The sequence below is a fragment of the Callorhinchus milii genome, unplaced genomic scaffold, assembly GCF_018977255.1.
Source record: "Callorhinchus milii isolate IMCB2004 unplaced genomic scaffold, IMCB_Cmil_1.0 Scaffold27, whole genome shotgun sequence".
NCBI classification, from domain to species: Eukaryota; Metazoa; Chordata; class Chondrichthyes; order Chimaeriformes; family Callorhinchidae; genus Callorhinchus; species Callorhinchus milii.
In genome coordinates, this window is record NW_024704768.1 from 4,630,417 (window position 1) to 4,651,591 (window position 21,175).

A 21,175-nucleotide genomic window follows, 5' to 3' on the forward strand; every position below is an offset into this window, starting at 1 on the left:
CTCTGTCTCCCCTCTCATCCCTCCCTCGCGCCCCCGCCCCCCACGCCCCCTCACCTCTCGTCCATCTTCTTTCCTTTCCGTTTCCCCCCCTCCTCAACAGTTATCGGAGAAGCTCCATGACCTGGAGAATGACAACATGATGAGAGTGGCTGAACTGGAAAAGCAGCTTCTCTTTCGAGATAAAGAACTGGAAGCCATCAAGGTGAGCCATCCCCATTCCTATGGTAACCCCACCATGTCCGTCATTGGGGGTGAGGGTCTCATCACTCGGTTGTTAATTGGTGGGAATAATCTTCCACTGACGTACAGGAATATCTACTGAGGTGGGCAGATGTTGGTCAGGTCAGGGTATCGAGGGATACGGGGCAAAGGTGGGTAATTGGAGTTGAGGTACCGATTCTAATAGAATGGCGGAACAGGCTCTAGGGGCTGACTGGTCTCCTCCTGTTCCTGTGTAGAGCGGTGGGGTGGGTTGAAAACGTGGACCTTGAGAGTGGAGTGGACAGGGTTGGAGGAGGAAGGGGGGGAGGGGGTGTGGGGGAGCCCTGAAGCTGAACGTGTGTTAACTCATGCTCTGCACGTCCCTGGCAGGAGACGTACAAAGACGCCAGCAGCCAGGTCCACACCCTGCGGAGGATGATCAAGGAGAAAGAGGAAGCTTTCCAACGGCAATTCCACAGAGACAAACGCTGCCAGGACCTGGAGGGAGCCCATCGCAGAAGCCAGGACGGAGACATGTCCATTGGCTCCTCGGACACTCCAGACGGGCTACCCCACAGCCCCACCCGTGTCCCAGATTCAACCCCATCCCTTCCACCCCCACCAGTCGCTCCACCCTTACCCGGTAAGGTTCCACATCCCCAGCCACATTACAGCCAGGAGTTGACTGTAATTTTCTGGAGTTTACCCGATGACTTTTGGCTTTTGTTCTCCAGGTATGATCCCACCCCCACCGCCCCCGGCACCAGTAGCCCCTCCTCTACCAGGAAGCTCCTTGTCGGTGATCCTCAGTGTTGGATTATCAGGTAACAGTAATAATCATAATTAATCTTCGCCTTATCACCTCGTCAAAACATCTCAAGGCCCTTCACACTCTGGGTTTTGTCTGTATGTATGTCCTCAACCGGCTCCAGCCTCCGGCTTATCCCTTGTGCTCCACCAATGGGGGCCACACTTTCAGCCACTACACCCTGAAGCTTTGGATCGCTCCCCCATTCCCTCCGCCTCGTCCCCCTCCCTCCTTCCCCTCTTTTAGATCACGACAGAAGACCTTCCTGTTCAACCTTGTTAACCGTCACCTCCTCTCTTCCCCCACTCCCCCGGCTTGGAGTCAGGCTCCGCCACTGTTAAGCGCTCTGAGACGCTGCCCTTCGTGAAGGGCGCTATGTAAGTCCCAAGTTGTCGTTGAATCCCGTTGTCTCTCCTCCCAGCAATCCGGATAAAGAAACCCATTAAAACCAAGTTCCGTTTGCCGGTGTTTAACTGGATGGCCCTGAAACCCAACCAAATCAATGGCACCGTCTTCACCGAGATTGACGATGAGAAGATACTGGAGGTAAAATGAGTTTTGAGTTTGTTTGATGATGATCGTAGATGTTTGTTAAGTCGGGGTATCAAGGGATATGGGGCAAGAGAGGCTAATTGTCTGCATCCCTTGATCAGGGATCAGCCATTATAGAATGGCGGAACAGGCTTGAGGGGCTGAATGGCCTCCTCCTGTTCATATGTTTCCATGATGTCCCTTTTGGAAGGGGTTTGGAAGGCGATTGATGGCACACGTTGTACACAGGAGTGGGGCTTAGGGGCTGGGTGGGGGGGAGGAAGGGAGGGGCTAAGGAGGACAGGGCATGATGGGCGGAGGAGGAAGGATGGATCTAAAAAAGAGTCTCGGCCAATGTTTTTTGCCTGTATAACCTGCTCGCTGGGCGTGTGTGGTAGGAACTGAACCTGGATGAGTTTGAGGATCTGTTCAAGACCAAGGCCCAGGGGCCCGCTTTGGAGGTCTCGTGCCAGAAAGCCAAGAGCTCGCAGAAATCCCTGAGCAAGGTCACCCTGCTAGAGGCCAATCGGGCCAAGAATCTGGCCATCACATTGCGTAAGGCGGGCAAGACAACCGAGGAGATCTGCCGAGCCATTCAGATGTAAGTTGTGACGTCTGTCAGTTCATCCCGTCCATCTGTCACTCCAGGGATCTCCTTGCAGGGTTAACAGGAGCTGAGGGGGAGGATTCCCTGTCCCCAGTGACTGGTCGGCTCTTCCAGGTCCTGCCCATGGCTGAGCCGGGCCGGGCTGAGCTGCCATCAGCAGTGAGTGCCCTGGGACAGCGCGGCCCCTCCTGGCTCAGGGCTAGAGACTGTGGAGGGCTGACTCCATTCCACAGTCCCTCTTCCACTCCATCGCCTCCTTCAAGGCCAGTCTCAAGACCCTCATCTTCAACTGCACCTTCAATCACACTCCTATCCCCACCCTCCCCGCTCTGCCCTCCACCCCCTCCTGATCCCAACCCCCAGCTCGGGTCCAAATCCTCGACTGTCCAGCGCCTTGGGACGTCCTCCCGAGGTGAAAGGCACTGTGTAAATGCCATGTGTTGTTGTTGAGGTTCCATCACCGTCCCGAGACACAGGGAGAGTTTGCACAGGCAGGGAATCTTCCACATTAATGTGTCAGCCTGTCTTAGTCGGTAGCGCTCTCTCTCTCTCTCTCTCTCGTCTCTTGGGTCAAAATGTTATGGGTTCAAGCCCCGATGTCAGGGACTTGGAATCACACAGTCTAAGCTGTGTGTGTAAATGTGTGCGCGCGCATGTGTGTGTGTGTGTGTGTGTGAATTTGTGTGTGTGTTTGTGTGCGTGTGTGCGCGCGCGTGTATGTATTTGTGCGTGTGTGTGCATTTGTGTGCGCGCGCGTGTTTGTGTGTGTGTGTCGCGTGTGCGTGTGTCCCGTTGCCGGAGGTGCCCTCCTTCGGATGAAACGTTAAACCTCGGGCCTTGCGTTCCCGTCCCGTAGGTACGACTTGAAGACGTTGCCTCTGGATTTTGTGGAGTGCCTGAACCGGTTCCTCCCTCTGGAGGCCGAGGTGAAGCTGCTCAAACAGTACGAGAAGGAGAGGAAGCCTCTGGATGACTTGTCTAACGAGGACCGCTTCATGCTGCAGTTCTGCAAGATCGAGCGCCTGCCCCAGAGAATGACCATCATGACTTTCATCGGCAACTTTGCCGACAACTTGCAGATGTTGAACCCGGTGAGCGTCCGAGGCCTCTCTCTGCAAATACCGACAACGATGGCGTTGGCAACAACAATTAATAACGCCAGTAGCGATGATACTAATATAACAACTGTAATAATCTGATCACGTCGTTCAGACGTCTCAAAGCGCTTCCCAGAATATACTGTAAAGTGTGGTGACTGTGTATTTTGTGGGCGAAACGCGGCAGCCAATCCCAACAGTTGGATTGAGTGTCCCCACAAAGGGTCATCGATTTAGTGACCGTACTATTATTATTTTTGAAGGGATTATTACCCCCGGAAAGCGATCCGCCAATCGACTAACAAGCGGGTAAACAGAGGCGCGTGTGTGTGTGTGTGCGTGTGGAGTAAGGAAACTTGCCTAAGGCCCCAACTCACCCGGGAATCGAACCCGGGTCCTCTCGCTTGCGAGGCGAGGGCTCTAACCACTACACTACAGTGCAGTCAGTCACTTGGGGGAGAGGGGGCGAAAGGGGCAGGTGGTCAGAGCCACGGTTGAAGAGGTAGGATTTGAGGCGAGGTTTAAAGAGAGAGAGAGAGTACTTGATTCCATACACCTGGCAGGAAAAATGACTATTTATTCCGAGTCCTATGTGGGGGGGTTTGAACCCACAACCTTCTGGTCCCGACGTAGAGAATGTCTTGTTTATTGTATTTATCTCTTTTCTTCCAGCAACTCAATGCTATCATCGCGGCTTCGGCTTCTATCAAATCCTCACAGAAATTAAAGCGGATGTTGGAGGTGAGGCTGGTTCTTGTTAACACTTGGAATTGTCTCTCATCGGGAATATCAGAGGCTCAATTTCAGAAGTGGGGGTGGGGGGGGGACATGTATGTCCTTGTGTAGATGGCGTACGCATATGTGGAACTCTGTCTAATTTGGAGACTCATAATAATAATAATCCTTACCTTTGATACAGCACCTTATCATGTCGTCGGAACGTCTCAAAGTGCTTCACAGATTACACTGTAAAGTGTAATGACTGTGTGTTTTGTGGGCAAATTGTAGTAGCCAACTGCGGACATCAGTATCCCCACAAACAGCCATGGATTCAGTGACCCAAATTTTTCATTTGAGGGATTATTACCCCTGGAAAGCGATCCTCCAATCGACCGACAACCGGGTTCCTTTTTACTGCTGATAAACAGAGGCGCGCGCGCGTGTGTGTGTGTGTGTGGAGTAAGGAAACTTGATTAAGGTTTCGCCCTGTCCTGACCCGCCCGGGAATCGAACCCGGGTCCTCTCACTCGCGAGGCGAGGGCTCTCACCCTAACTCCACTTTTAAGCGCAGTGATGGGTTTCTGCGTGTATCAGATGCCTGGCAAAGGCGAGAGGGGCGAGTTTTCCAACGTCTTTGAACTAACCTCAGCTCCTTCCCCCACCACCTCCAGATCATCCTCGCTCTGGGCAACTACATGAACAGCAGTAAGAGAGGATCGGTGTACGGCTTTAAGCTGCAGAGTCTAGATCTTGTAAGTTGATTTATTTCCTGTTGTTTACACATTCATATTCCCAGCCTGGGAACAAAAAGCACAGCTCTTTGCCCTCGCCATCAAACCGCTCCACGGCCTTGCTCCTGGCTCCCCACCTCTGTGACCCGCCTCTGTGTCCTCCCCGCGTTTACTGCTTACGCGTGAGATGGCGCCTATTCGTGTCTCAAGGCGCGTTGCAAGGTTTTACCGTGAAGGGTAGTGACCGTGTGAGACATTCCAGGCTCAGACTGGGTGTGGCTCCGAGTCCCCTTGTTCTTTCCCGGAGGGTTGGAAGGTTAACTCGGAATATCCTTTCCCCTTTGCAGCTCCTGGACACCAAATCCACTGACAGAAAACTCACCCTATTGCACTACATCGCTATTGTCATAAAAGAGAAATATGCGGAAATCACTAACTTCTGGAGCGAACTGCACTTCATTGACAAAGCAGCTGCAGGTGAGTGTCGGGGGGCGGGGGGGGGGCAAGGGGGCAAATGAGACGTCAGAGTGAGCAGGGGGTTACATACCAGTCAACCCCCGCAATGAGTGTGTTGGCGGGTGGGGGGGGCGGTGGTGTGGGGGGTGGGAACGAGAGCGCGGTTGAACACAAGGGTGTCGAGGCAGGCTTTAAAGGTGGGCAGGGAGGGTGGGAGGGAGTGTGTGTGTGTGTGTGAGCGAGCGAACGAGACAGTGTGGATGTTGGTGAGCGTGCGAGAGAAAGTGTGCAAGTGTGAGACTGAGCAGAGTGTGGATGCGAGCACGGGAGAGCGTGCATCTCGGAAAAACAGCACGTGCGTGGGTGTGAGACAGTGTGTGTGTGAGAGCAAGTGCGTGTATGAGACAGTGTGTGTGAGTGTGAGAGTGAGTGTGTGTGTGAGAGAGACTGTGTGTGTATGAGCGCGAGTGTATGTGTGAGACAGTGTACGTGTGTGTATGTGAGCGAGTGTGTGAGAGAGACAATGCGTGTGTGTGAGACAGTGTATGTGTGTGAGTGTGAGGCAGACATGAAGCAGGCCGGTGCCCTCTGAGCTGAGGAAGCGGGCGGGTGTTTAGAGTTGGGGAGTCTGTGGGGTGTGGCGGGGAGAGTGGTGGGGGTGGTGGGAGTCTGGCCAGGCTGTGGGTGAGGTGCTGACGTGCTCTCCCAACCCGCCCCCTCCACACCAACCACCCCCCCCCCCCCCCCCTCACTGGGCTGCAGTGTCGCTAGAGAACGTGCTGCTGGATGTGAAGGAGATGGGACACAACATGGAGCTGATCAGGAGGGAGTGCAGTCGGCACGACCACAATGTGGTCCTCAAGGAATTCCTGGCCAGGAACGAGGCCAACCTGGAGAAGCTGCAGAAGGATTCCAAAACCGCACAGGTAACAACAGCAACAACTTGCGTTTACGCAGCGTCCTTCACGTGGGGTGGGGGGCTCTGACCCCGAGGCCAGGGGGTGGGTGGTGGGGGGGGGGTGGCTGAGGGAAGGGTGTGGGGAGAGATGACCGTAAGCACGATCGAGGGATTTGAAAGTGGGGATGTAAGTACACCGGGAGCGTCTCGACGCCTCTCCGTTAGACCAGCGATTAAACCCGTGCATTAATAATAATTAATAATAATAATAATTACTTAGTAATAAGCCCACAAAAAAAATTGGTCGCTCAACACACACACACAACACACACGCGTACACCTGGTTGTTAGTTGATTGGAGGATAGCTTTCCGGGGCTAATAATACCTTGAAAAATGATAATAACAATAATAATTTGGTCACTCAAACCACGGCTGTGTGTGGGACACTGCTGTGCGCAATTGGCTGCCGCGTTTCGCCCACAAATTGCACGGTCGATTCGCTTTACGGTGCATCCTGTGGAGCGCTTTGAGACGTCTCGAAGACGTGACTGGGCGGTACATCAAATCCGAGGATTATTATCGTCATTTCCTCTCTCTCGCTCTCTCCCCTCACTACAGGAAGCCTACAGCGCGGTGGTTGGCTACTTTGGAGAAAATCCCAAAACAACACCTCCGTCCGTGTTCTTCCCGGTGTTTGTCCGCTTCGTCAAGTCCTACAGGGTGAGAACATAAGAATTTGTGAGGCGCCCGTTCTCCGTCCACCAAACAAATTACACCCGTTATAGCGTCTTTCACGTCAGGAGGACATTCCAAGGTGTCGCGAACTCGACACTGTATCCCCAGATGTTATTGGCGAACAGATCTAAGCTGTTTTGAGCGAGCCTGTACCCCCTATTCAGCCCCTCCAGCCCGTACCCCCCCACTCAGACCCTCCAGCCTGTACCCCCTATTCAGCCCCTCCAGCCCGTACCCCCCCACTCAGACCCTCCAGCCTGTACCCACCCCCCATTCAGCCCCTCCAGCCCGTATCCCCCATTCAGCCCCTCCAGCCTGTTCCGCCATTCTGTTAGATCATGGCTGATCTGTAACCCCCCTTTGCCCCGTCTCCCCTCGATCCCCCGACCAACATCTGACCCCCTCAGTCTGGACAATGTGAATGGAACCACAGCCATAATCCACAGCCTTTTTGGGGAGAGAGAGAGAGTTCCAGATTCCCTTTTGTGTAATAAAATGCTTCCTGATTTTACTCCTAAATGGCCTTCTCTGTGACGGTCTCGAGCCCCCGGTTCCTGAGCCAGGAGGGGCCGCGGTGTCCCAGGGCACTCACTGCTGATGGCAGCCCAGCCCGGCCCGGCTCAGCCATCGGCAGGACCTGGAAGGGCCGACCAGTCACTGGGGGCAGAGAATCCTCCCCCTCGGCTCCTGTTAACCTGCAACCAAAGCCCTAACTAGCGGGGAGGGGGGGTCCTCGCTGGACAAGCAGTGGGAAAGCTTGGGGTGAGGAGGGGGGGGCAGGGAATCCTCCCTCGCGGTTCAATGCCGGCTGATTGCGAGCTGGTTACTCACATCCTCGGAGCGCAGTATTAGGTTTAAGTCTGCGGCTGAAACCAGGTGGCCATGAGGCCGACAGGAAACAGGAGGCACCTGAGGACAATGCCAGGAAGCCATAGCGCAAACAACCCCAGCCCCCTCCGCATTCCCCACGCGTTACCCCAGGCAACAGGTGCCGGCCAGCACTGACTCTATCTCCATTCCCTGCTCTCTCTCTCTCTCTCTCTCCCCATCGTGTCTGTGCTGGGGGCTCGCTCCCCCCCCCCACTGTAGCTGTCTCTACTCTAATCTCGGACGCCTCACTCCTCTGATCTGTCCCCAGGAAGCGGAACAGGAAAACGAGCAAAGGAAGAAACAGGAACAAGCGTTGAGAGAGAAGATGTTGGCTCAGGAAGTCAAACAACAACAACAGGACCAAAAGGTAAAGCCCCCCCCCCGATTGGATCTTGCTCCTGTTAACTCGAAGCCCTAACTAACGGGGAGGGTGGTCCTCTCTGGACAGGCAGCGGGAAAGGCTTGACCAGACAGCGCTCTCTCTCTCTCTCAGTGGCCGAGCTCTGTATGGGTTTAGCTGGTTAGACTCCAGCAGTTACCCCCAACGCACACTCTGGGCCCCCCCCCACCACCCACCCCAAGCCTTGGCTCTCGCCAACCTGCGCCTAATACTCTCCAGAATTCGGTTACTCCCCCACCCCCACACACGAGCCTGTGTTTACAGCTGTATATAGGAACCCGGTTGTTATTCAATTGGTGGATCACTTTTCCGGGGATAATAATCCCTTCAGAGAAGAAAAAAAATTTGGTCACTCAGTCCAGGACTGTTTGTGGGGACGCTGCCGCGTTTCGCCCACAAAATACACAGTCACTACCCTTTACAGTGTATCCTGTGAAGCTCTTTGAGGTGTGATCGGGCGCCGGGTCGAATGCCAGGAATATTATTATTGTTGTTATTGTTTTTTCTGATTCCTTTGTTTTCCTGTTTTCTTCCCAGTCTCCGTCTCACAGGAACAAGCGGCAGCAGCAGGAGCTAATCGCTGAGCTGCGGAGACGTCAGGTCAAAGAACATCGACCGGTGTACGAAGGCAAAGATGGGGCCATTGAAGATATTATCACAGGTAACACGCGGGGAGGGGTGCGGGAGGAAGCAGAGGGGAGGGATGGAGGGGAGGGGGAGGGGGCCAAGGGTGGGGAAGGGGTGAGGTGCGGGGGGAAGGGGAGAGGGCTGGGGGTAGAGGACTTTTTACTAAAATAAAACTTTAAAAACCTAAACACTTCAAATCTCCCCTCACTCGCTCCCTCCCTCACTCCCTCCCTCGCCTCCTTCAAGACCCGTCTCCAGACCCTCCTCTTCGACCAACCGTGCCTTCGGTCACCCTCCCACCCCCTTACCCTCCACCCCTCCTAATCCCAACCCCCAGCTCGTGTCCTGACCCCTGACTGTCCAGCGCCTTGGGACGTCCTCCTGAAATGAGAGGCGCCGTGTAAATGTCATGTGTTGTTGTTGGAGGACGTGGGGAGGGAGGGAGGCAGTGAAAGACCCTGTGTAAACTATATTTTTTTCTCTTTTCTCCTCGCTTCTCTCTCTCTCTCTCCCCCTCTCTCCCCAGTGCTGAAGAGCGCCCCCTTCACAGCTCGGACTGCGAAGCGTGGTTCCCGGTTCTTTGCTGAAACGTCATTGTCTGAAGAGTTCAACTGTTAATGATGGTGGACTCTCTACAGTCTGCAGTTGGACAGGTCTGTCCCTCTCTCTCTCTCTCTATACAGTTATTTCCATTGTGGTGTCGGGGGGGAGGAGGGGGGAGTCTTGTTTTCAATAATAATAATAATAATAATAATAATAATCCTTGCATTTGATATAGCGCTTTTCACGTCGGGAGGACGTCCCAAAGCGCTTCACAGAACACACTGTAAAGTGAATTGACTGTATATATTTTGTGGGCAAACGCGGCAGCCAATTGCGCACAGCAATGTCCCACAAACAGTCGTAGATTGAAAATGACCAATTTATTATTATTGTTTTGGGGTTTTTGGAGGGATTATTATTAGGCGTGTGGAGTAAGGAAACTTGCCCAAGGTTTCGCCCTCTGCCTGGAATTGAACTCAGGTCTCTCACTTGCAAAGCGAGTGCTCTAACCACTGAGCTACAGGACTCCACACTGGACAATGGAAGGGGAGAGGGAGAGAGAGCCCATTCCATTCCAATAACCTCTCTCTGGGATTCCCAGGTGTGGGTGGGATGTGAGGAATTCTCAGTTGGGTTTGGAGACTCTTAAGCAACGGTGATGAGTTTCCGCGTGTGCTGACCAAAACAACCCCCAAAACTTCTAGGCCCCCTCTCAAGACCCTCCTCTTCGATCGCGCCTTCGGTCACCCTCCTACGCCCACCCTCCCCGCCCTCCTGATCCCAACCCCCATCTCAGTTCCAATTCCCTGACCGTCCAGCGCCTCAGGATGTCCTCCCGACGTGAAGGGAGCTGGGTAAATGTCATGTGTTGTTAAAGTGCTGGCTCCTGACCATGGCTCACTTCTCCCTCTCTCTTTCTCTCTTTCCCTCTCTCTTTCTCTCTCTCTCTCCGCAGATCTTAGAAGTCAACCATATCGACACGCAGACACGGTGAGACGTGACTGCAGGAGACGGCTCGAGAGAGAGAGAAAGAGGGAGTGAGAGAGAGCGGCGGAAGCCAGAATAAGCCGTCGGACTATGAACAGTGCCTTTGGCAAATGCTTGAGAGAGGGAGGGACGGAGGGAGGGAGGGAGGTGGGGATCCCAATGTTTCTCTCGAACGAAGGATTTTAATCCAACGCCCCCCCAACTCAGCACAGTGACAAGGACATTTGGGCAACACTGGGAGGGGTTGAGGGTGAGAGGGAGAAAAAGTTTCCCTTGGGGGTGTATCGGAGGAGAAAGAGGAGTGAATATTGGGAATGTATAAATCCACTCTCCTCTCATTCTCTCTCCATCCCTCCCTCCCTCCTCCTATTTCGCCCCCTCACCACATGAAGGAAACCCAGGGATCCACATGATAACAATCGCAGTATTAACAAGACGGAAAGCAAAATCGCGATCCCTGGGGACTCGGACAAGAACAGAAGCAAAAGACTTTGAAACGATAAAAGTATTCACTTTGTTCGACGTCAAAAAAAAAGAACGAGACACAGACAATTCGTGTTTGAAAACAAGTGCCTCTCACCTGCAGTATTACCTGGAAAAAATAGCTACTCGTTTGTTTGTTGTTGTTTGTAGTCTTAATTAATTAATTTAAGGTGTTCTTTGTTTCTAGTATTAGACTTCTGTATCGTACCCTTTCACCCTCTCTCTAGACTTCAAAGGGTATATAAGTGACTGCTATTACCAAAGGTTAGAGGGATGGCCCCTTTAATAATCCTTGCATTTTTGATACAGCGCCTTATCACGTCTTCGAGACGTCTCAAAGCGCTTCACAGGATATACCGTCAAGTGAACTGATTGTATGTTTTATGGGCGAAACGCGGCAGCCAATTGCGCGCAACGACGTCCCACAAACCGTCGTGGACTCGGTGATCAAATTTATTATTTTTTGAAAGGATTATTAAACCCCCGGGAAAGTGATCCGCCAAGTGGCTAACAAAGCAGGTTCCTACATACCGCGAGATAAACCGAGGTGTGTGTGTGTGTGTGTGTGTGAGTGTGTGGAGGAGGGAAACTTGCCCAAGGTTTCGCCCCAACCCACCTGGGAATCGAACCCGGGTCCTCTCGCTTGTGAGGCGAGGCCTCTAACCCCTGAGCTACAGGACTCAAAAGTTTTCTCTTTCACTGGAAGCTCAGTCACACAGCTTTCCTTGGGGTGGGGGGGTGTCGGGTGAGGCTGAGTTCCCATTGAGACCTTGAGACACTAATTAAAATTACAATTAAACCAATTAAATATCCCCTGACCTTGGCCAGGAGGAACAACGTGGAGAGGAGAAAACAGGCCACGGGGATAACTGCTAAGAGTCTAACAGCTAACACCACATAACTTGCCCTCAGGCCCTCACCCTCCGGAAATCCATCCCACAGTCCCTCTGCCTGGCCACTTCCCTCGGCTGCTTCAAGGCCCATCTTGAGATCCTTTTCTTCGACTGTGCCTTCGGCCGACCCTCTTACCCCCTACCCCACACCTTCCCCGCCCTCCACCCCCTTCCCGATCCCAATCCCCAGCTCGGGTCCAAATCCCTGACCGTCCAGCCCAGCGCCTTGGGACGTGCTCCCGACGTGAAAGCCAGGCGCCGTGTAAACCTCATGTGCTGGTGGTGGTGTTGCGAGCCCTGTGTGTATGTGTGTGTGTGGGCAGCGACTCACTGTATAACCAGCCGGGCCCAACCTATCCTGGTTCTGGAGAATGAATCCACGGTGGGCGTGTGAGCCCTTGACATCGCTGGTTTGGGGTTAGTTGACCAGTGGCAGATCATGACTTACAATACAATATAAAATTACATTTGTCTCAGCGCCTTTCACGTCCGGAGGACGTCCCAAGACTTATGCAAAGCATGAGTTACCTCGAACTTGCAAAAAGTCATAGGAAATTCAACGAAAATTGGGTAAATGGCCATACGGAGATTTGTACAGATCGACTTGAGCGACTTTTATTGATTTGTTGAGGAATCCTCAAGAAAACCAACTAATTTCACATTCCTCTGTAACTTATGAAATCCACAAGGTTCCTTTTCTATTGAGTGTGTATTCTCCCCCCTCTCCCCCCCCCCCCCCCCCACCCCATTTATGAATCAAATAACTTTGATTTGCCTGCGGCAATTAATCTGGAAACTGAATGCATCGGATCATTTTTACGTCAGATGTAAAAGCGAAAGACACACAAACAAACAAACAAACCAACAGATATCCGTGTTTTTGTGATTTCCCATCTGTGCGTTTCCTTCTCATTTTTTTTAAGGAAAAAAAATGCTTTTTTTTATTGTGTCGTGATTTTCTTTTCTTCCAAAAAAAAGTGTATTTTTAAAAAAAAAAACTGTACCAAAAAGCGAGGCCTTTGACCTCGGAAGCAATAATGTATATATTCCGAATAATTATTCTAAGTCCCGTTCTGAGCGAAAGGTGGTCTCTTGAATTCTTTGTGTTTTTTACCGTTGTAATGATGATATTACTAATAATCGCGTTTGACACAGCGTCTTATCACGTCGTTGAGACGTCTCAAAGAGCTTCACAGGATATACGCTGTAAAGTGAATTGACTGTATATTTTGTGGGCAAAACGCGGCAGCCGATTGCGCGCAGCGACGTCCCCACAAACAGCCGTGGATGACTGACCAAATTATTATCATGTTTTTTCGGAGGGATTATTACCCCCTGAAAACGATCCACCAATCGACTTAACGTCTGGGTTCCTACTTACTGTTGGGTACAACGGAGGAGTGGGTGTGTGTGGAGTAAGGAAACTTGCCCAACTTTTCGCCCTGACCCGCCCAGGTCCTCTCGCTTGCGAGGGGTCTGACCACTGAGCTCCAGGACTCCTCCTGCTGTGGAGGAAAGTTCTGTGATTCTAACAGTCTCCCCCCACTCCCCCCCACCCCACCCCCACCCCGCAGGTAAAAACCGTTCACTCCCTTCACGGCTGTTTGTGGGGAGGTGTTGCTGTGGGTAAAATGGCTGCCACTTTGGCTTGTAAAAACCAACAGCCGTAGCAGACTGAACAGCCATATCCTGTCAAGTGCTTTGGGAGCGAGTGACGCTGTGTCAAGAGGAAGGAGTCGTTTTAACTGTTTGCTTCCAGCTGTGCAACCGACACAGGAACAGGGGAGGCCATTCAGCCCTTCGAGCCTGTTCCGACATTCTGTTAGATCACGGCTGATCTCAACTCCAATTAGCCACCCTTATCCCTCAATGCCCTGACCTAAGAAATATCTCTCCATCTCAGTCTGGACAATGTGAAAGGATCTTGGCCATAATCCACAGCCTTTAGGGGGAGGGGAGAGAGAGAGAGTTCCAGATTTCCTTTTGTGTGCAAAATTGCCTCCAGATTTCACTCCTAAATGGCTCAGCTCCAATTTTAAGATGATGCCCCCACCTTGTTCTGTCCTCAACTAGTCAACAGGCCAAAGCCATGTTTACCCCCAGGAGTGAGGATGGGGTGGTGGTGGTTAGATGTGAGCACAGGTCCAGAGAGCGAAACACTTTCCAATTGAATCCCTTTGACTTTGTGCAGGACATGTGCAAGCGACTGCCAGGATGGTTGGTTGGTTGGTTGGTGGAAGATGAACTGGATGGACCTTGTCCTTCTTTCGTCCAGAAAATTCTTATGTTCTTACGTGTTCGGAGACGAACTCCTTAGAGATGGACAACACATTAGGAGGCCAAGATTCCATCCATTATCTTTTCCCATGTCCATCCCACGTTGCTCCTAACCATCCCCCAGCCACACGGAAAGAAACAGAAAGGTGAGTTTGTGTTCTGTTTGTGTGCAGAGTGGAGGGGCGGCTGGTGGTGAAGTAGGGGGAGGAGGAGGGAGAAGAGGAGGGTGGAACGGGGGGGCAAGAACATGGGGCAAACACAGGAAGTGCTCGTTGCAAATGGTAGTCTAACATCCCCATCTGGTGGTGGCAGAAGAAGTCGACGAGATAACTTGTCAATCGCAAAGTGCAGTGTCGGGATAATGTCGAATGATGTTAAATGATTTCACAAGATGGGTTTGGATGAAAAAGAGCCTTCGGTCCCCATCTGACAACAATAATAATGTGGTCACCCGATCCACGGCTATTCGTGGGACGTCGCTGTGCGCAAGTGTGGCTGCCACGTTCCGCCCACAGAATAAATGCAGTCACTGCACTTTACAGTATATCTTGTGAAGCTCTTTTTGAGAGGTCTGAACGACGTGTTAAGGGGCTGCAGCAAATGCGAGGATTGTTATCACTATTACTATTATTATTGCTGCTGCTGCTGACTCGGTGCTTCCGAAAGTTTGGATGAGGGTTTTCACTTTTTCGAGCAAATCCGTTTAGAATTGTATTATTTAATTTAATTTAAGTTGTCTACACCCATCGCAAGGTCCTTCCTCCGCTCGGCCGGTTCCAACCTCCTGTTTGCCCCTCTGCTCCTCCACCGGTCACTTCAGGGGGAGAGGTCACCTCTCCCCCGCCCACCCACCCCCCACCTCCCTCCCTCTCTCTCTCTCTCCCCTACCCCTCTTGAAGGTCGCTGGCAAATGCAAGTTGTTGTTGTTGTCCTCTCTGCCGTCAAAATCTCTCCGGATTGATCGTCTGTGCGAGTCTGTCTTGGAGGTGTTCCTCTCAGACGCGCGCGTGTGTGTGTGTGTGTGTGTCCGTGGGTCCAGTTGCTGTAATCTGATCGCTTTCCTTCCTCTTTCTGCCCTATTGAGTTCTCGCCAACAGGAGAGGAAGGGATTATCAGTCTTGTTGCTCCGATCTTCTCTCTGGACTCCTCCGTTCCTATAGCAATATTCCCTCTGATTTACGCTGTAACTTTTGACTCCTTCCCTGTCCGTCATTGCAGAATGAGCGACTTAAACCCGGCCACTTAATAATAATAATAATAATAATATGAATAGTAATGCTAATGCAAGGATTATTATGCCACGTCTTCCAGACGTCTCAAAGCACTTCTCAGGATACACTGTAAAGTGTAGTGACCGTGTTATTTTGCGGGCGAAACGCGGCAGCCAGTGCCGTGTGTGTGTGTGTGGTGGGGGGTGGTATCTGTGTGTGTGTGTGTGTGTGGGGGGGGTATCTGTGTGTGGGTGTGTGTGTGTGGGGGGGGGTATCTGTGTGTGGGTGTGTGTGGGGGGGGGGGGGGTATCTGTGGGGGTGGGGTATCTGTGTGTGTGTGTGGGGAGTGTGAAAGCCAGTCTGCTCTCTGGGTGGAGACCGATCAGCTCATAAGGAGACGTGGTGATGATGATGATGGTGGTGGTGGTGGTGGTGATGGTGGTGGTGGTGGAATGTTCCGGGACGCTGATCTCTTTGAAGACGTCCTTTGCAAACTCGTTGGCAGCGATTCAAAGTGTTTCAGTCCAGAGCAGTAGCTCTCAGCGTGCGGCTGAGCTGAGCTTCTCGTGGCTTGCCCTTTCCCCAATAACATTTCCTCCGGGGTGGGGTGGGGGGGGGGGGATCTCCCACTCAAACCCTTCCCCGACTCCCCGCAGCTTCACTCCCACTCAAAGCACTCGGTCACCACACTCTCTACGGTATTATCCCGTGAAGGGCTTTGAGCCGTCGCGAGCGCGTGGTCATAAGGCGCTGCACCAAATGCAAGCGACTCGCTCCATCCCACGGATAACCACTCAGTCATCACGACAGTAATAATCGTAATAACAATCGCTGGCAGCGTATTGCACAAACCAGAATGTACTGTAAAGGGTAGTGACCGTGTGTTTTGTGGGCAAAAGGCGACAGCCAATCGCGCCCAGCGACGTCCCCGCAAACAGCCGTGGGTTGAAGTGACCGAACTATGATTTTCTTGTGAAGGCGTTGTTACTCCCGGAAAAGCAATCCGCCAATCGACTAACAAGCGGGTCCTACTTACTGGGTAAACAGGCGTGCGGTGTCGTGTCTCTGTGTGTGTGTGTGTAGTCAGGAAACTCGCCTAAGCTTTCGCCCTGACCTGACCCGCCTGGGAATCGAACCCGGGTCCTCTGGCTTGCGAGGGGAGGGGTCTAACCCCTGAGCTACAGGGACCCATAATAATGATATTAAGCCGTACATTTGATGCAGCGTTTTAAGTCATCGAGACGTACCAAAGTGCTTCACGGAATATACTGTAAAGTATAGTTAGTGACTGTGTCTTTTGTGGGTGGACAAAATATGTGAGAGTCACTGTAATATTGTGATTTGGTTGAAGGTTTTGGCAGAATGTCATTCCTCCCTATTGCTGGGTGACCGAGCAGGACTGGACGGCATTGAATATTCCCACCCAGGAGCGTTGGATTCAATACGTCAGTCCTGTTGTCTGGCTGTTTTCTTGCCCCCCCACCACCCCCCACCACCCCAGGCAGCGTTCATCGATCTTTGTTAATTAATGCACTGGAGCTTGAGAGAGAGAGAGAGAGAGACAGAGAGCAGCCGACAACAACAGGAGACATCGCTGCACTAGACAACAGGACACAGAGGCTGGAAGTCCCCCCCTTCTCCCTCCGCCTTGCACCTGCGCTCCTTCCCCATCTTCGGGTCACCCCTGAAGATCTTCCTCTTTGACCGCCCACCTTTTCGACCTTCCCCCTCCCTCCCTCGCTCTCCCTGGCTCAGTGTCGTGGTCTGTCACCGTGAAGCACTCCCCTGCGTGAGTGAGGGTGGGGTGTATGGGGGGGGGGGGGTCACTGTGTAAATGGAAGTCGCTGTTGTTGTTGATTCCTGCTCCCGTGGGGAATGGAGACAACAGAGAAACCCAAAGGATACACAGGAGTAAATCCCCCTCCTCAAGGGGAATACTGGGGTAAAACCATACAGTATATGACTGTGTGTTTTGTGGGCGAAACCAATTGCCTCCAGCGACGTCCCCTCCAACAGTCGTGAAGTGAGCGACCAAATTATCATGATGATTTTTGTGGGAGTGGGTGGGGGGGGGGTGGGGGGGTGGAGTGAGGGAGTGATTATGACATCCGTGAAACATCTTGAAGCTCCGCACCATTATTAATTACTTATTAATTATTATTAATTACCGCGGACGCTGGAAATCTGAAACACAAGCAGAAGTCGCCCGGAACTCTCAGAGCAGGTCAAGCAGCATCTATGGAGAGAGAGAGAGAGAGAGAGAGGAAAGCGAGTCAAGGTTTTGGGTCTACGACCCTTGGGTTTTCTCTGCTCTTCTCTCCAAAACATTGACTCACTGTCCTCTCACCGTAGATGCTGCCTGACTTGCTGAGTGTTCCCAGCGGCTTCTGTTTTTATTGCTTTACTGCCTTTGCTGTCAGTACGTACAGAGTCGTCAAAAAAAATCTGAGCGAAGCTGTGTTAGATCACGACACCCTTTGCCTCTGTTCCTGACAACCAGATGAACTTGCTCCATTCCCTCGTGTTGCAACCCTTTCAAATCAGGCCGAACCCGAGCGAAAAGCGTGAACTTTCCGATCCCTGTTCTGTAACGGGAGATTCGCCGGGGAACGTGTGGCCGTGTTGGAAAATGATTCTGTTCCTCCATTAACCCCGGGTCCAGCCCCGGGCAATAACAATCCTTGCATTCGACATAGAGCGCAATTGGCTGCTGCTTCCATTTTAAAAAAGATCAATGAATTAATTGAGTTGGTCACTCAATTCCATGACAGTTTTGTGAGACACCGCTGGGCACAATGACAAGGCACTATGTATATATATATATATATCGAATGCGAGGATTATTATTATTATTATAGCCTCTTATTACGTCCTAGAGACGTCTCAAAGCGCTTCACAGGGTACACTGTAAAGTGCATTGACTGTGTATCTTGTGGGTGAAACGCAGCAGCCAATTGCGCACAGCAGTGTCCCCACAAACAGCCGTTGGTTGAGTCTCCAAAGTATTTCATTTTTTTTTCTATTATTAACCCCTGGAAAGCGATGCGATAATCAACTAACAACCGTGTTCCTACTTACTTTAGCAAACAGAGGCGCGTGTGTGTGTGTGTGTGTGTTGGTGTGTGGAGTAAGGAAACTTGCCCAACTTTTTGCCCTGTCCGGGGATCGAACCCGGGTCCTCTCGCTTGTGAGGCGAGTGCTCTAACCACTGAGCTACGGAACAAATGCTCCCACCACTCTCTCCAATTGCTTGAAGTAAGACAAAGAATATTTTAATCCTCTGAAATCTTAAGACAATATTTTTTCAAGCGGGAGGCGGGGGATGGTGGGGGGGAGACGGGGTTAGGGGGGAGGAGAAAAGATGGTGACCAGGAACAGTGGAATTGGAAAGTCCAATCAGAGGTAATCAGATCATGTTACGTTTTGCGGTTGACACAGAGCGAGGGGTGGGGGTGGGGTGGGAGAGAGATTAACACAAAGCAAATGGTTTCACTTGAAATCGTCTGTTGAAATGTTTCCGAACGAAAGTATTTAGCAGATTGGATGCCAGTTCACAAATTCCGTTGAGGTCGACTCCAGATTCAGTCCTTATGTCTTCACGGAAAGTCTAATCTTCCTTCCTTCGTTCCTTCCGATGTGTTGAACAACAGTTGACCCTTTGCTGCCAATAACACAGCAAGTTCCATGTTGTAGTCTCAGCTTCCAACTCCTTCACACCTACATTTCTCACTCTCTCCCTCTCTCTACCTCCTCTCTCTCTCTCTCTCTCTCCCCCTCTTTCTCTCGATGGCTCGGCATCTCAGGACAGATCCTTTGAGTTCTCGGTCGCAGGAGCACCAACCTTTTCCCCATCACACTTCCCGACTTGAGCTCCCGACCAAGTCCGAGCTTCCGTCTCCTCACACAAGTCGGCTCATTCTGACGAGGTTTTAAGTTGGGATTTGGAGGGGTGGGGGGATTGGGTTAGCTTGGGGAGAGGAGAGGGGTGGTGCGGAGTGGGGGGCAGCGGGAAGAGGGAGGGAGGGAGGGGCACAAAGCAGTTGTCAACATCCGTGCGGGTTTTGCCCAACAAACTCAAGACTCCCTCGAGCTCCGCAGGTTCAGCAGTTGCTCACGTTGACGACTCCGATCTCCTTTGATGGACGCCGCTCCCTGGCCAGGAGGTTGATCATGCTCTCGGACTTGATGAGCAGGTTGCAGCCGAAGAAGAAGAGTCCGAAGACCACGGTGAGCGAGAGGATGCAGAGCACGGCCATCTGGACCACCCTGACGGTGAACAGTCTCCTCTCGTCCGAGACGGAGACGAAGCCCTTTTCGCTTACGGCTCTCGTCCCGTTGCAGCTCCCGAGGACCTGGTCCATGGCCTCCTCGACCCCCCTGGTCACAAGCCTGGCCACCAGAGTGCAGTTCATCACCGGGACACAGGGCACAAACTCAGGCCAGACGAGGGGTCGAATCGGAGCCGCCCCTGTTCAAGGTAGTCTATCGCTCTCTCTCTCTCCTCGCTCTCGCTCTCTGTCCCTCTCTCTCGCTCTCTCTCCCGCTCTCGCTCTCCAGTCAAGACAAGCAAACACACAGCACAGTCCTCAGCCTGAGTTAAACATCCCAAAGCCTCCGCCAACGTAGCTAAGCTCTGCACAGCTCCGCTCACTCACTGGCTGGCTCACTTTACTCGCTCGCTCGCTTCAAACGCCTTTCCCCCCCAGCGCTGCCCGGCTGCCTGTCTGGATTGGAAGGGGAATTTATCTTGAGTTTTTTTTTATTGGATCGAACCATCAACGGGTGGGAAAAGGGGAGAGAATCTGCAACTATCCGTAGCGAAGCTGCTCAGATATCTCACTCCCTGACATTGGCAAACTCTACCGCCACCGCCCCCTCGCTAAATGGTCCTTCCCCCCCCACACACTCTACCCCATCCCATCCTCTCCTCTCTCGCTCTCTCCCGCACCCTTTGGGCTACAGATAGTTGCAGTGGAGTTCCGTGGTGCAAGTCAGTGAGAGAACTGCTCGTGTGTGGAGCAATCCTGACGTATAAAGCTCGTGCTTTTATTTTCCTCTCTCTGTTAAGTGGACAGGTCTAATCCCACCGATCTCTTTTGCCTCTCTCCCAAGGAACGCACAGGAAATAATACCTCTTGGCATTTGAGTCCAGCACCTTCACACGTTGTCGATGTCTCAAAGCGCTTCATAGAATACGCTGTCAAGGATAATTTAACATGTATATTGGTCACTCAATCCACGACTGTTTGTGGGGACGCTGCTGTGCGCCATTGGCTGCCGCATTTCGCCGACAGTGAGTCAACTCACTTGACGGTGTATTCTGTCAAGCGCTTTGAGATGTCTCGAAGACGTGATCGGGCGCTGGATCACTAAAGCTACAGCTGAATGGGACAGAGGTGTGAAAGGCGCTGTGTGTAACAGTAAGGGTTACTATTATTATTTGGGCTGCTGCCTGGTGGAATAGCTTAAACATTATCACAAGACATTAAAGCTTTGAATCATCAGCGCAGGTTGTCTATCCAACTGCTCCATCTACTGGCCATCTGTTCGGATTCAGGTTCGATCCAAATCCACAAAATCCTTATAAGAACATAAGAAATTTCCTGCTCGAAAGAAGACCACGGTCCATCCAGTTCGCCTTCCGCCAACCGTCCTGACAGCCGTTTCACAGGTCGTGTCCCCGAAATATAGACTGTATCCCCCACCAACCCCCCACCCACCCCACCCCACCCCCGCTTCCAGATATTATTTCCCAACAGAAATCTATCTAAGTTAATTTATAATAACCTTTCCTTACTCCACACACTGCACCTCCCATTGACTGGCCCCTGGGCTCCTGCTCGTCCCTCGCACCCTCCGCCCCACCATCGGAGGTCGCGCTTTCAGCCACTGCGCCCCGAAATTCTGTAACACTCTCCCTCAATCCCCCCCACCTTGCACCCTCCCCCACCCTTCTCTTCCCTCTTTCAAGTCCCACCTGAAAACCCTTGCTCTTCGACCGTGTTTACATTCATCTCTCACCCCCCCCCCACTCCCTCCCCCCCACCCCGGCTCAGAGTCAGGCTCCGCCACTGTTCAGCACTCTGAGATGCTGCCCCC

The 21,175-nt window shown here is 52.2% G+C and overlaps 2 protein-coding genes and 1 non-coding gene across 4 annotated transcripts in view; 1 reads left to right on the forward strand and 2 right to left on the reverse strand.

Annotated features, from left to right (window-relative positions):
- LOC103189517 (formin-like protein 3) overlaps positions 1–11,023 on the forward strand; it is a 45,203-nt gene extending 34,180 nt beyond the window's left edge. For both annotated transcript variants that reach the window (XM_042344215.1, XM_042344216.1), the window contains 15 exons: positions 101–202; positions 592–844; positions 936–1,025; positions 1,431–1,555; positions 1,939–2,141; positions 3,004–3,238; positions 3,917–3,985; positions 4,636–4,716; positions 5,043–5,172; positions 5,914–6,077; positions 6,669–6,770; positions 7,924–8,022; positions 8,593–8,716; positions 9,209–9,335; positions 10,181–11,023. In XM_042344215.1, the coding sequence (XP_042200149.1) occupies positions 101–202; positions 592–844; positions 936–1,025; positions 1,431–1,555; positions 1,939–2,141; positions 3,004–3,238; positions 3,917–3,985; positions 4,636–4,716; positions 5,043–5,172; positions 5,914–6,077; positions 6,669–6,770; positions 7,924–8,022; positions 8,593–8,716; positions 9,209–9,300 (1,869 nt within the window). In that variant the 3' untranslated portion in view covers positions 9,301–9,335; positions 10,181–11,023. The remainder of the gene's footprint in view (positions 1–100; positions 203–591; positions 845–935; positions 1,026–1,430; positions 1,556–1,938; positions 2,142–3,003; positions 3,239–3,916; positions 3,986–4,635; positions 4,717–5,042; positions 5,173–5,913; positions 6,078–6,668; positions 6,771–7,923; positions 8,023–8,592; positions 8,717–9,208; positions 9,336–10,180) is intronic.
- Positions 11,024–18,226: 7,203 nt separating this feature from the next.
- On the reverse strand, positions 18,227–18,304 carry trnav-cac. Its single transcript has one exon. It is a non-coding gene; the product is annotated as a tRNA-Val (tRNA).
- An 830-nt stretch (positions 18,305–19,134) lies between these two features.
- Positions 19,135–19,580, reverse strand: LOC103189518 (protein reprimo-like). The gene has a single exon (XM_007909944.2). It carries the CDS (start codon positions 19,486–19,488, stop codon positions 19,177–19,179), a length of 312 nt encoding a protein of 103 aa, XP_007908135.1. The 5' UTR covers positions 19,489–19,580; the 3' UTR covers positions 19,135–19,176.
- Positions 19,581–21,175: the final 1,595 nt, after the last annotated feature.